The sequence below is a fragment of the Euprymna scolopes genome, chromosome 23 (genome assembly GCF_053919585.1).
Source record: "Euprymna scolopes isolate OS-2025 chromosome 23, ASM5391958v1, whole genome shotgun sequence".
Taxonomy (NCBI): domain Eukaryota; kingdom Metazoa; phylum Mollusca; class Cephalopoda; order Sepiida; family Sepiolidae; genus Euprymna; species Euprymna scolopes.
Genome location: NC_136504.1, coordinates 19,574,724 through 19,590,254, shown reverse-complemented (window position 1 = coordinate 19,590,254; position 15,531 = coordinate 19,574,724). Strand labels below are relative to the sequence as shown.

At 33.4% G+C, this 15,531-nt stretch overlaps 1 protein-coding gene across 1 annotated transcript in view; it reads right to left on the bottom strand.

Moving 5' to 3' along the window:
- LOC145245793 (unconventional myosin-Va-like) overlaps window positions 1–15,531 on the bottom strand; it is a 577,542-nt gene that overhangs the window by 302,257 nt on the left and 259,754 nt on the right. Inside the window, 5 exon segments of the mRNA XM_080107437.1 lie at window positions 1,045–1,139; window positions 2,496–2,626; window positions 6,841–6,994; window positions 10,322–10,431; window positions 10,434–10,469. Of these exon segments, the coding sequence (XP_079963563.1) occupies window positions 1,045–1,139; window positions 2,496–2,626; window positions 6,841–6,994; window positions 10,322–10,431; window positions 10,434–10,469 (526 nt within the window).

The following is a 15,531-nucleotide window of genomic DNA, read 5'->3' as shown; positions in this document are numbered from 1 at the left end:
TGTTTGTATTTCTCTTTTGGGGGTTTACTATTATTAGGGACTGTCATGACTAACAGGTTGCCCGTCTAGCCGAAGTAAGGGCCAAGGTGGAGTGTTGCACTTGGTTCCGAGGTCATGAGGTGCTCAACCATCAGGATCCTGTTCTAAGGCATTACGGGTCGGGTCGCCACCTACGGCCAACAGGTGGCCCCATTGAGGGACTTTTACTCTCTGCAGGGGGGCAGTCTGTGTATTCTGATACTCCACCGACAGGGTCTGGGAGTGTAGGGGGGGATAAAATAAAAAGGGGTGGGAGAGGGACTGTTTTTGTTTTTAGTTTTGCAAAACAAAATTAAGTTTTACAAAAAAGATCAGAAAAAAAAAACCGTCAATGTAGGTGCATTTCGTCTCAGGAAGCCAAAGGACAGCCTGATCTGGTAGCACCAAGTACAGTCACGGAAGCAAGAAAACAGGGAGAGAATTCCAAAATCTAGCAGTTTGAGGGAAGAAGCTATTAGAGTAGAAGGTTTTCGGCATTTATGAACATCAACAGTGAAGAGCTGGGATTTTGTTGCTGGTTTAGTTAGTTGGGAATATGTACATCAAGGGGGACACAAATGCTACGGGTTCATCAGAACACATTCCATTAAAGTTCTTGTAAAACAAGCACAGTGATGCGACAATGGAACAGAGGTTGGAATTTGGCTGGTAGTGCAGAACCTACTAGATTTGAAACTCATTTTTTTAACTTTGTCTAAGAGTGAGAGATTGATGGTAAATGCACTAACCCAGATGTGGCAAAAATACTCCATGCATATAACAAAATGTGGCGTTGTCTAGTTATTTCAATTATATCAATAAAAATAAAAAACATAAATTAAAATAAAGAAAATTTTTTGAAGAACAGTCTCTTTTTTTTTTTTTTGATTCCAAGAACGTTTGTTATACATCAAATCAAAAATCTGTCAGTTTTATGAAAGTCCAATTTTTTCTACAAAAAAAAAAAAAAATCCATTTCTACTTTCATCAATTAAATGAATAGAAGAGAAGAATTCTTGAACTTACAGAGTTTGAATGGTTTTAAGTCTGGGCTGTTTGCAGATGCACAAAGTTGATAAAAGATGTGATAATTTCTTTCATTGTGAGCTTGGAACACAACCCTAAATAAAAAAAAGGGGAAATTGTGATCATGAATGACACAAGTAAGAAAAAATTAATTTTCACACAAATTATTCATAATAAAAAAAATAAAGAGGTTTTGGCGTGTGACCTGAAGGCTTCCTCTTCATTGGCTATTACATTGAGTTGTAAGGGAAGACAATTCCTTTTCCAAGATTACTCCACTTACCCTTGATCCTCACCTTATAATGTTGAGTGGTTAGCAAGAGGGCATCAAAAACCATTTTTAAGTCTTTGATATGAAGATCAAACTCTAATCTCTTAGTCCATTAGCAAACATATCTACCACCTTCCACTGCAAGAAGATGTGACACAAGGGTCAAGAAAGTAAGATTGGAAAACCAGTGCCCCCAAAGAGGAGCACTCTAGTCTAGAAAAAGTACCTAGGCAGCTCCGTCGACATGCCCCTGGTAGAAGAGTCTCAGACAATTAGCAATAAAGATACCAAAGAGATAATCAACAGGTAAATGATCGTTACAAGAATGGTCTATACTGTTAATTTTAGAGCCAAGCTAAAAAACCCAGCAGTGCCAAGACATACAACATTCACCATTATGTCAAATTGGACAGTATTCATAATAAATCTAAATATTATAAACGTGAACTTGATTGTGCATGTGTGTGGAACAGTCTCTGTCAAAATCTTGTCAATTTTTGGTCTACTGACTTGAAACTTGATATATTAGAGATTCAGACTTGTGGAACAAATCGATTTGGTTTTCAGTCAAAAATAATAGCTGCTAAGAGGTAAAAATTGAAAAATTGGAACTTGACATGTCCAAATATACATATGTAAGTTTAAGTGTGTTAATTTGTAAAATTTTGACATGCATGTATCCTTGGGTTAGATGATAGCAAATATCACTAGAAAGCTAAATGTTTTCATTTCGATTCGAGCTGATGGCAATCAAGTCATATTTTTTAACTTTTGAAATCACTACTATTTATCACTGCTATATATTAGGTACAATATAATAATCAATAGAGAATTGGTTCTATGATAATGATGAATACGAAATCTTCATAAACTAAAATATCATATGTAAGCATATTTTATGTCCAGGCAATGCCGGGTGGTGGGTACAATACAACTGCTAGTTTAAAAAAATTAAAAAAAACATTGAAAAAGGTGTCTTACACCAAAACTCTCAGAATAAAAAAAAATTATTTCATTTATTAAAATACTAGCACTTCAGCCCGGCTGTGCTTGGGCCTTATGTACTGCTTATAACTTTATGTGCGTATGTATCAAAATTGCACACATTTTTCTATTTGACCCCAACTCAAATGTGATCTTAAAATTTCCAAATGTAACCAATAAATCCAATTACTCTTACCTGGACTTCTCTAATAAATAGGTTTTCATATTGGCACCAATGATGTAATTCCGACTACCAAATGCAATCTGGATGTATTTGCCAAAGCGACTGCTGTTGTCATTTCGTATGGTTTTAGCATTTCCAAATGACTAGGAAAAAAATAAATTTTTAAATAAAATTTTCAATTATTTTAGAACCAAAATATTTTTTAAATGGATCTGGAAAAAATAAATAAATATAAATATTTTTCTGAATGAATAAAAAAAAAAAAATTAAATCAAAAACAAAATCATTTTTAATGGATTAAATTAATGGGTGTGTGTGTGTAAAAATTCAATATGAAAAATATATAAAAGTGTATATCCTTTATATATTTTCTCTTATTTCTGGACTTGTACAAATACAAAATGTCTTTTCTGAAAAAAAATTTTTTTTCAACCAGTTCTTTAATCTCTCCAGTTAGAGGGTTTCTTTAAACTTTCAATTGAAATAAATCCCAAAAAATATTTTTATGATAAAAATCTGTGGTTTATTCTAAATATTAAGTTTTGGCATTTATAATTAAAATTCAATTTTGGACATATGGCATCTGTGGCTCGAACATAAATGGCATAATGTGGAGCTCCAATTTTCACAAATTCTACGCATTAAATTAGGCTGTATTTCAGCAATAACATGTCAAATGTTGTCTTCCAAGTGGTCTTATTGTGTCTGGTTTATCATGCTGATAAACCATAGAACTTTACATATCCCTAAAGAAAATAATCTAATGAGGTTAAATTGCACGAATGACATGGCCAGTTGACAAGTCCATTTCATGAAATTATTTGTTCATAAAATATAAATAAAATAAATTTGCACAATTTGCAAATGCTGTCAGTCTCTTAATGATGAATTGCCAAATCAAGCTAAACTCAAAATAACCGATAGTTGCAAAATCTGCAATTAAAGAAAGTAGAGTTGTATTTAAAACTCACCTTTAAAAAAGCGTGTGTGTATATATATATATGTATATATATATATATATATATATATATATATATATATATATCATAAGCTATCGTTCCAAAAACTAAAAAATGGAATTAATTCACAATTATAAACTTTTATAAGTGATTTTTAAAGGAGACGCCTAAACTTTCATTATATTTTTGTAATAGTGAAAGATAACACACACACACACACGTATGTATGTATATATACAGGGTGAACAGAAAGTCCTTGGACCATTTTTAGTTTTTAAATTAAATATTGTTAAAATCACTTTTTCTCTTTTCGAATAATATAAGTATTTAGTCTAACTATGGATCTAATTATTTTCAACAAAAATATTAAAATAATTTTGTTTAAACTTTCAGAAAAATGAGCAAACGAGAGGCCATAATTCAACTTCATTGCGCGGGAAGGACAAACTCAGAGATTATTAAGCTCTTGAAAGTGGCTAAATCCACCGTGTACCATGTTGTGAACAGATTTAAGGAACTTGGTACATCTAAAGGCCGTCCTAGGAGTGGAAGACCTCGCACTGCTCGAACAAAGCAGGTGATTAAAGCTGTCCGAGAGAGGGTAAGGAGGAACCCGAAGAGATCTGCAAGACAAATGGTTAAAGGCATGAATGTGAGCGTGACCTCGATGAGAACAATCGTAAAAAACGATCTCCAGTTGTCCCCCTACAAGATGAGAAAGAGACAGTACCTCACATCTGCCCAAAAGCACAAGAGACTTGAAAGAGCAAAGCTTCTTCTTGGAGAACTGAAGGCTGGCACGGCAGAGCGAGAGATCGTTTTTTCTGATGAAAAACTCTTCACAATTGAAGCGACTGTTAACAATCAGAACGTCAAAGTTTGCGCAAAGTCTTCAGCAGACATTGATGACTCCGTGAGAATAGTTTTCCGCCGACAAAAGCCGTCTTCCCTCATGGTGTGGGCTGCAGTCGGCTAATCTTGGAAGTCGCCTCTGATTTTCGTGGAGCAGGGGGTTAACATCAACACAGATCGCTACATTAACGATATTTTGGTTCCAGCATTTGAAGAGATGAAGACACACTTCAAAGATCAGCCTTTCACCTTCCAACAAGATGGAGCACCATCCCACACCTCCAAACAAACTCAGGACTGGTGCCAACGTCATTTTCCAAGATTCTGGAGTAAGGAGATGTGGCCTCCTGCATCGCCTGATTTTAATCCCATGGATTTTTCTGTGTGGTCTTTGTTGGAGGCAAAGGTCTGTTCTGTTGCTCATCCAAGTGTTGATGCTTTGAAGACATCTCTTCTGAGTGAATGGGCTAAAATACCTCAGGAAACGCTGCGTGCCTCGGTTGGTAACTTCAGACAGAGAATTGCACGTCTAATCGAAAGGAAGGGACATCACATTGAAAATAAATAATTTGAATTTATTCTTGGTTTCCTAACTTATAATTTTCATTCATGTTTAATTTATATTTTCGTAATTTTCTATAAATAAACCACTTTTGAATTGGTCCAAGGACTTTCTGTTCACCCTGTATATGTATATGTATATATATATATTGTATAAAAGACAAAGGACTATATTCCAAATTTCAAGATGTTGTCTATCTTACCATTTATTTTTTTTAACTATGTTGAAAAATAAATAGTAATATGGAGAACATCTTGAAATTTGGACTATAGACTTTTGTCATTCATTTTTTATATGCTCTTTAGTTATATCGAGCTTCATAAATTAAAGGATTGATATAAATAAAAGGTGAAATATAATTGAATAAGCATATTTTTGCACACACACACACACATATATATATATATATGCATATATTAAAAGTATCAAATGGATTCGTTTTATTTGAAATTTCCAAATTTAAAGATTTCCTTCTAAAAAGTTACAATCACAAATTTCCGTTGAATCAAGGATTTAAATAAACCTCATATTTAATCATAGATTTCTTTCTGATAAATACTACAAGTTTCCCTTTCTTTCTCCGTAAATATTCGACTTTCTTGTCAAATTTTGCAAGGGTTAGCTTTGAGGGATCCTTGATTGACCATCTGGAAGTCCTCTCTTTCTGACAACCTTAAGAAGGATGCTTTTAAAGATGTGGTCAAATCTGTCTGAATCAACGGCTCAACAGCTTGGACACTGATGAAGCAACAAGAAGCATAACTTGCAGGAACATACATAAGGACAAGTCGCATTGAATATCAGCTGAAGGAAACACCCAACCAAGAAATGCCTGTATAGATATTTTTGGGTTTGTATTACTGTACACATAGATTCGAAAAAGTTGTCAAAAAACAAATATATAACAAATAAATGTTATCAAAGGCAAGATAAGTTACTTTTCTACCAAATTGGACATATTTTTGTGTTTTTATTCAATGTAACATGTTTATTCAGCTCGAAAAACATGCAGTGTTTACCGATGTATTGGAAAATTCAAAATGGCGCCCGACTCTCTCTTTAACACGGTAAGTTTGGGAAAACGTGTTATAAATAATAAACTAGACAAAATACTATTAAGAATCCACCGAATATATGTCAACTTATGTCACGGTAACATATATTGAGTGAATTTCTAAGAGTATGTTGTCTAGTTTATTATTTATAACACCTTTTCCCGAACTTACCGTGTTAAAGAGAGAGAGTCGGGCGCCATTTTGAATTTTCCAATACATTGGTATACACTGCATGCTTTTCAAGTTGAATAAACATGTTACATTGAATAAAACCACGAAAATTATATTCAGTTTGGTAAAAAAAGTAACTTATCTTGCCTTTGATAACATTTATTTGTTATATATTTGTTTTTTGACAACTTTTTCGAATCTATGTGTACAGTAATACAAACCCACATTTTTCTATCTCAGTCCTATAAAGAGAGAGAAAGCTTTGGATTGCTTGTTACTTTCTACAAAAATTGGAGTTATCTGAATTTTCTCATAGGGATTTCACCCACATTTTACCCCCTTTGCCCAAAACTAAAGCTAAATATAACCCACATCTGGACCCTTTACACCTACCAGCTACATTTTAAAATTCATAATTTAATTTATTATTTAATCCTATATATACAAATGTATAAAAGTGTCGACTGAAAGACGTCTAAGTAGAGTTTTTGTTGTTGTTGTCATCTCTCTGGTTTTAGTTGAAATTCAATATTTCGATTTTTGTTTTGATACTAAAGAAGCACAAGGTTAAAATGTAACAATAAAGTTCACTACTCCCCCTTCCTCCAAAAACAGTGATTATTTTTGCTGATAATTTGCATACTAATTTATTTATAAACATTAATTTCATTTCTAAATTTAATTTTTTTTCTCCATAATTAAAAGGAGATCAGCTTGAACGAATTCTTCACTCAAATCCAAATTAAATACAAACTTACCTCCATGATTGGATTCGATGCTAACACTTTGTCATGAATGGCTGTTTCGGTGGAACCACCCACCTGGGCAAAATAATGCATCGTGTGCTTAGCTGAGACAGTTTTCCCAGCACCAGATTCTCCACTCACAATAATCGATTGGTTCCGTTTGAATCTATAAAACCAAATTTCTTTTTAAAGTTAAAAAAATGTTTATGTTTAAATTAATAAAAACAAAAAGAACATGATTTGTCTTTTTTAATAGATTCTTCAAATTGAATGCATCTCATATTTTTTAATCCTTTATTCTAAGTGAAACTTGGCGAGAGAACTACTTGCACCCTGGCATCAACGGCATAATTATGTGAGATCATTCAAGTTAAGCAACAGTAAGCCTGATCAGTACTATATGGGTGACTAGGCATTGTATGTAAGAGAAGTTTGATACCTCCCTGCAAAAACTCCAAAAACCTAACTTGATCATCTCTCCTGATGGGGATATGCATGCGACTGGGGACTGCTTGTGAATTTAATATTCTTTTGACACTTCTTCCTTTGGAGGAAGCTGGTTCAATCCATCAAGAGGTGAATGGCATGCCTTGTCTCTTATTTTAGCATCAATGGGACAGCAAACAAGACCCATAAAAAGCAAAAGCCATTTTTTAAAGTTTTGTGGGAATGATGAGAGAGGAAGAAAACAGATTTAAGAAACCAGTAACCTCTTTAAACTGGCAGCAGGCAAGAATAACAGGAGGAGGAACATTTCACACATACGTTGCAAAAGAATTTTAACTCAAGCGCCGATCTTAACAACATCAAGTTCAGAAACTTAAGGCCAAATGGTGAACATCTTTTTATCGAACTTAAAAGCAACATAATTAAATGCATTATTTTTATTTGCTACTATTACCTTAACCTGGCATAGGTAACACAAACGCCTGGCCTTCCGGTTTGGTTTGGTCAATGTGGGGGAAACCCTTCATATCAGACAATTGCTATTTATTCGGACACTGCCAGAGTGCTTCCTTTTTGAGGGAGCTGGTTCCCCCACCCCAGATTAAAAAACGACCTTGTGTCTAATTTGCTTTCGTGGGGAAGCAAATAAATACCTACTATTATTAACCTCAAACAAGGCATATTGCTACTTGGACGCAAGGGGCTACTATTTGGGACCAAATTTACATAAATACTATGTAGGGAGTTGAATAGTGAGATATCTGTTCACATTACTATTAAAAATTCTGTATGTCAGTATAGTCAGAGACACAGGAGACTGGGACGGAATTCCAAAGTCTAGCAATTCAAGGGAATAAACTATTACAGTAGAAGACTTTCCAACATCTAGGGACCTCTAAAGAGAAGAGGTGGGATTTTGTTGCTTGTCAGGTTAGTCATGAGTATGTTTGTCAAAGGGTATAAGTGCTAGGAGTTCATCAGAGAACATTTTATAAAATTACTTGTAAAATATTGACAGGGATGAAACATCGTGGCAATGGGACAGAGGTTGGCTAATAATGCTTGACAAAGTTGCTTTGATACTCTTTTTTTGGACCCTGTCTAAGAGTAAGAGACTAGTGGTAAATGTACCAGCCTAGATGTGACAACAATACTCCATGCGTGGACTAAATATATGGGATGCTCCCTCGCTTGAGTAATTTTCTAGCAAGTGAAGGGATGGGATTTTGTTGCTTGTAGAATAATTTGGGGATATTTACGAGATATCGGAGATGGCAAAAGTGCTATGAAGATTCACTGCTTGAAATGTTTGCATATCACTAATTATACAAAATTCTACTGTAGAGACATCGCACAATTCCTCTGCACCTTATTTAGCATGAGTGTCAGTAATTATTGGAGCAGTGTTCAAATCATCTTTCACCAACCCCATAAAACGGGTATTCTTTTGCAAGGCCATTCACTCAAACATTCATTACATCTTCACACACACAAAAAAAAAAGAAAAATCATGAAAACAAATAAATAAAGAATCCTGGAAATTTAAAGATAACAAACCATGCAAGATAAATAGGTTTCTCCTAGAAATTCTGGTCCATCTCACTTTAAAATAACAACTGCCAGTAAAATAAAATGAAAACATAAATTCAAATTTCTAGAAATTTGTTTGAATTCAAAATCATCCACTCAGCTTTTTACATTAACCATTCTACAAATTTCATAACCTTATTGGAATGTATTTAATAATAACTCGAATGGACATCATAATAAAAGGGTTTATTAACAATGCAACTGGCTTGTAATGCATATAGTGAACTTTCCAACTGAATGGATACGCCTGTTGTACTAAAAATAAATAAAGAGTTTTAAAGGATTTTTTTTTTTAGGCAATAATTTCTAAAAGCCATCTAACTCACGACAGAATGTAAAAACATTTTACAGCAAAGATGATGATGTTGATGATGATTAATTTGCCAAAATCAATTTAATCAAAACATATTTTTTTACATAAAATTCTCAAAAAAAAACAAAAGAAATTTAAAGAACATCTCAGAATAACTAACAATCTTCTCCATTAAGAATTTTTTCTGTTTTCAAAGGTAATTCTTTTTGTCCAATAAGGGTTTGGAAGACAAATACAACTCATTATTTAGTGAAAACAAAATATATTGAACAGAAAAGCAAATATAATAAATAAAGAGTGTGGGTATACATCAGTCCGACTGCCCAGTATGTATAATCACTGAGAGATATATTTTCCATGTTCTTATACTAAGTGGAAGAATTAATTGTTATCTGTAGGGTGGACACAACACAACGGTAATTTAAAATAATTCAAACTGATTCATACTTTTTTGTATTTCCCCCAGAAATAAATGTACTAACTGAAAAAAATTGAAAATGGAAGATGAAGTATTTTACTGTTTAGTAAATCAATTTGTATATTTCTTTCTTGTCATACATTCTGATCATTATTTTAATGAAACGAGATATTTTTTGAGTCAAATGTATTTGTATACTGTTTATATGTTGATAAATTAATTTGCATATGACATTATTAGGACAAGATAAAAAAATGATTAATTTTTGTATAAAGGTAATTCGTAGGAGGTAATATAATGCAGAAGTGTAATGTAGCGACGCAAACTGAAGCAAATTAAGACATAATGGTTGAACCAGCTAGCCAGATTCACCTTTTATTAACACAATATACATGCACTTTTCAAAAAATACTTTTAACATTGTATTCTGTTTTTACTTGCATCAGTGTGGCCTGATGAAAGTTCTGTAATGTATAATATTTGGGGAAAATTCCCTTCTTCAGATATTCAGCTATTGCCTTCTGTAAATTACCTTTATATACATACTAGACAATGCTTCAAACAAACTACATTAACTGATTATTAACTTTTGTGTTTCTCATTGTCCAAGTTAAAAAATTATAAAAATTCTTTTTTTTTTTTTTTTCTACTACAACTGTCTGTCCGTCTGTCTCTCCATTTGAGAAGATGTGATAAAGAAAACTTTGTCCAAAGGATCAACTGACCTGGTCATCTGATTGAAAGCTTCAGCAGCAACAGCATAAATATGAGGATCCAAGTTCTTTAAGATCTTCTGGTAACGGTAGATCTCTAGGGTGGTTTCATCGTAGATATCGACATCCTGGTAAGGATTAATGGCCACCAGAACAATTCCTGAAATTTAATTAGAAGAAAAAAAATGAAAACTTTAAATGAGTTATATTAGTAAACAATTATTAACAGAGACCAAACCAATGATTCCATAGCTGGTTGCCCAACTCAACACCAAATTGTAAGCGATTCATTAAAGACAAGTTGCTATCTTACCCATAGCTTATGCTCCCTTCCCCATTGTCCCAATGTGTATGAAGATACAAAAAGTTCTGTTGTATTAAGTTCTTAGAGTAATCTCCTTTGGTTGTTGTTGTGGATTATTGACTGGAAAACAAAGATGGAAGTTTGGATAAATGGCCGTGTGTTTATGATTGGAGTTATGTAAAGAGTAAACTCTTCCAACTCCATAAAAATCTGACTGGACTCAAACTCTGTTTCACACTGGTATTGACTTAGAACAATTGAGGGTAGACAATATTTCTAAGTGGAGGTATTATTGTTTACATGAAGGGAAGGGATACTGCCAACAAGACACTAATACCATTTGGAAAGGTATGAACCCACAAATCCCTACCCAAATGGGTAAAATAGCAATATGCGTTTATTGAATTGCTTACAAAAGTTATTGTGCCTCAGCCTTAAATAATGCTAAAAGGTCATATATGTCATAGAACAGATAAATGAACCCTAATATTTCACATTATCTACAGGTTTCAGATGGCTCTCCTTATCCTGGTTAGTGACATCATGCTCACATTTCGGCCATTGTACTCGTTAGCTTAATCAGATGCTTTATATCATAATAACCTTCCAAGAATGTTGAACTGAAATCTTAATTTCATTCTCTGCAATAACCAAAACATAGCTCAATGGATAAAGGTGTTATTTAAGAGATACTCTTTTATAGATTCTACTGAGACATGGTAAGATCTATCCTTCACAAAGAAAAATGGAGAAAAAAATTAAACTGATACATGAAAAAAAATATAGTTGATTGATTGGATCACCCCTCTCCAACTTCTTTCTTATTTAATCTAAGACTAAAAGACCATAAAATAGAATGATGATGCTAATAATTCCATAGCTGACGGAATGAGAACACGCTACCCTTAAGGATTAATTAAAGGGTTCTATTCAAAATAGTATGCAGATTCCAAAGTTCAACAGAAGATTCGAGTTTGACAAGATACACCTGAAGAAGGTCAGATGTTATATCAGCCAAACGTTGTGAAAATAACACTCAAGATGAAAACAGTAGTCTGAAGAATCCAAATAATACAAAGTTTCATAGTTAAAAGCAGCTCGATTACTAGAATTCCATCCTCAGGCATCATGGTTCATTACCCACAACCAACAAGTAGTCTTTGTGGAGGAGGGAATCTTACCTGCAGGGATGCAGTCGGCATATTCTACAGTGCCAGTAGATAAGGAATGCTGAATAAGAGCAATGTAGTTAAATGCATACAATACAGTTCAAAATTTTAAGTTCACCAATTAGAATAAAAGCAACTTGTAGAATATGGCATATGAAATGTTTGGAATATGATAAGGAGGACAACAGGCGGAAACACCTAATCTATATATCTATAAAAGTGAACATGTCTGTTTATCTGTGTGTGTGCGTCTGTGTACATTTCCCTACACAATAACTCTGTCAATTTTAAGTCTTCAGACTCGAAATTTGATATACAGGGTACTGAGATTTGGGAAAATCTTTGTAATCCGTTTTCGGCCAGAAATTTGGCTGTTAAGGGGTCAAAGTTCAACGATTTGACCTTTGAAAACTCTACCAAACTCCTCAGTAAATTTTGGGTCTAAACACCTGAAATTTTAGATATAGGTTCCTTGGACATGGATCTAACTTAATAACTTGATTTCAGCCAAAAACAATAAATGTTAAGGGGTCATAATAGGGGTCAAAGTTTTAAAAAATTGACCGCTGTTTTTTTTGTTTTTTTTTTTTGCTTAACGTACACCACCAAACACCTGGGCAACGCAGGGCTGAAATGCTAATTATTAATAATTTTGGTTTGGTTTGTTTTTCAGCATATCAGTCCTTTATTTAATACCAAAACAATTGTAAATAATTTGCTGCATATGATTCACTGAACACAACTTGTTATTTATGCATAGTTGGAAAGGAGGGGATGTCTTTTCTAACAGTATTAGTGCATAATTAAACAGAAAAGATTTAATGGGATTTGAACTCGGCATAGGTGATTCAATATTCAATACAAGTGGAAATTAAGCAGCAAAAAAAAAAAATAAAAATAAAAAAAATAATCTATTAATTTTAGTTAATTTATAATTAGGATTAACAAAAGATGCTTCTATATTTATTATCTCAAAAAATCTGTTAAATTTAAAAAGTCATTTTTAGCGCTTCCGTTTATATATACGAGGTGCCCTAAATAAGTTTCCAAAATTTTTTTGAACATGCATTTAAAATTTTTGTAGACTCTGGAAAATTCAGTATGTTATTGCTATACATCTTAGAAGATGACTGACCAATTTTTATGATTTCAGGTTTAAAAGAACAGCTACAGCAGAAATTGGAATGCATTCTACTAGAGTCCAATTATCACAGCTGGTGAATTTCAAAAATGCAATCTGGATGTGAGGACACATAGAAAAAAAACGCAATAAAATGTGTTAAATATGCAATATTTAACGATAGGCAATAAATATTATATTTAATAATATTTAAAGATATGTAATAAAATTATGTTTTAAACATAGAAAAAATGCTACAGAAACATGGAATGCTTTAGAGTGCTTTTGGACCATCTTGCATGAATTGATCATCATTTTGAGTGGCATAAGAAATTCAAGGAAGGCAGGGGTTCTGTGAGGGATGATGGGAGGAGTCAGAACACGAGATTGGTCAAATAAAGAATTTCATGGATAAGGACCGTCGGAGTCTATAGAGACAATAAGTGCACAGTTTTATGTTAGTGTGGGAACTGTACACACAATTATTTGTGAAGAACTGAAGATGTGGAAGATTTGCTCAAAGTTTGTCCCAAGGGTACCCAGAGAAGATTAGAAAGAAAGACATTGTCATGACAGTAGGAAGATGGTCGAGCTGATCAATTCAGATCTTATAGTTCTTATCTGCGATGAAAGCTGGATCTACTGCTATGATCTAGAGACCAAGAGATAGAATTCTCAGTGGAAGCATGCTGGCTCTCTCAGACGCAAGAAGGCAATATAGAGCAAACCAACCGAGAAACTTATGATGAACTCATTTTTTGACAGCACGGGCATGATCTACATGCACTGGGTTCCCACTGGACAGACAGTTAACAAGGAATACTATGTTGCGGTTTTAAGGACATTCAGGAAGAGATTCCGTCAGAAAAAGCCAACACTCTTCCAATCAGGTCATTGACATTTCCACCAGGACAATGCACTAGTCCACAACTTCATTCTTGTCACAGACTATTTGACCAAGATGGGCATCAAGACAATTCCTCACCCTTCCATATAGTCCAAACTTTGCTCCCTGTGACTTTTGGTTATTCCCTAAGCTCAAGCAAAACCTTGGAGGCTGTCATTCTGAAACAATTGAGGAGATGAAAGAAGCTGTGAGAAATGTCATTGGCACACTGACACAAGAGGACTTCCATGGGGTCTTCCAGAAGTCATTGGAACAGTACAACAAGTGCATTGCAGCTGGAAGAGATTACTTTGAAGGGAAATAGAGTTTCATGTGCGTACTATCAATAAAAGTGCCCATACAAAATAAATGTCTGGAAACTTATTGAAGGCACCTCATATGTTAATAGGTTACCCCTCTTATCTTCTTAATAGTTTTATTGAGTTTCCCCTCACACTTCTAAGCACTCAATTCAAGTGGGAAAAGACAAAATGGCCATTTAACTGAACAGACATGCAACATAAACAAAGAACTGCAGAGATAAGTGGACTTTTAATTTCAGCCGCAAACACACGTTAATTTGGAAAGTGTTTCTTCAAAATTTACAATGCATCATTCATTTCTATCTTGTATTTACCTTTTTCGTTACAATTGAATTTCTACTTGTCTTTTAGCAATTTCACAACACATTTTAACACATAAATATTTACTTGTATTAATTATTTAACTTTTACATAATCATTTTTGTGAGGTGTCTTAAGTTATATTTTATGACATAATGAATGAGAAATGTTTTGAAAATATAAATACTGACATTGTCATTTTTTATGACAATACCAAATTTTTCTTTTTAAATTCATAGAAAAAAAAAAAGATGAGAATTGGCCATCTTTGGTCTTTAGAAAATTTGATACCCTTTAAAATGGTTTGGGAACTTATATGATTACTTAGTGTTAGAGAGGAGAGGGGTTTATGGCCGACAAAATAGAAGAGTAAGAAAATTGCAACATCTTTTTTTGTAAAAGCCTCTATCGCTATCTTTCTCTACTTCTCCACTCTTACAATCACTATTTCACACCAAAGGTGAATTTAAAAAAAAAAGAAAAAAGAAAACTAAATGTTGACTTTCACAAAAGAATTATAATAAAGTAAAAAAAAATGTGACCATATTCTGTCTGATTGGTTGGTTAGTTATTTTTGTTTAATGGCATATGAACCATTTTGGGGGTTAATGCAGAATTCACTAAGTTTGAAAAAATTTGTATGTTTCAAGTTCATTATATCTTCAAATGTGTTTGGTTTGGTTGCTTTGTTTTATAGCATATCGACCCTTTTTCAGGTTATTTAATACCAAAAATAGTAAATAATAATAAATAATAATAATTTTACAAAATAAATTTTGTAAAAAGCTTTTATTATTTATGTTTGGTACAATTATTTTGTAGAAAGAAAAATGTTTTTTGTACTTTGCAAAGCATGACTGAGTTTTGCAAAAAAAAAAAATGATTGAATTTTTGGTCAGGAAGTTAATATTTTCAGACAGCCGGATCTAGTGTTAACAAGTATTAATACTCCAGGCCAAAATGCATTTGGTAGCAATGGTAAATATGGGGCAAATCCAAATTCTCCACAGCCACCAAATGGGGCATTACATGATGTTATTTAAGATCATACTCAGGGCCTCCATATTTTGTCTGAGGCAGCGTTGAAAAAGAATATATCTGCTTAGTGGGTGTGTCTTGT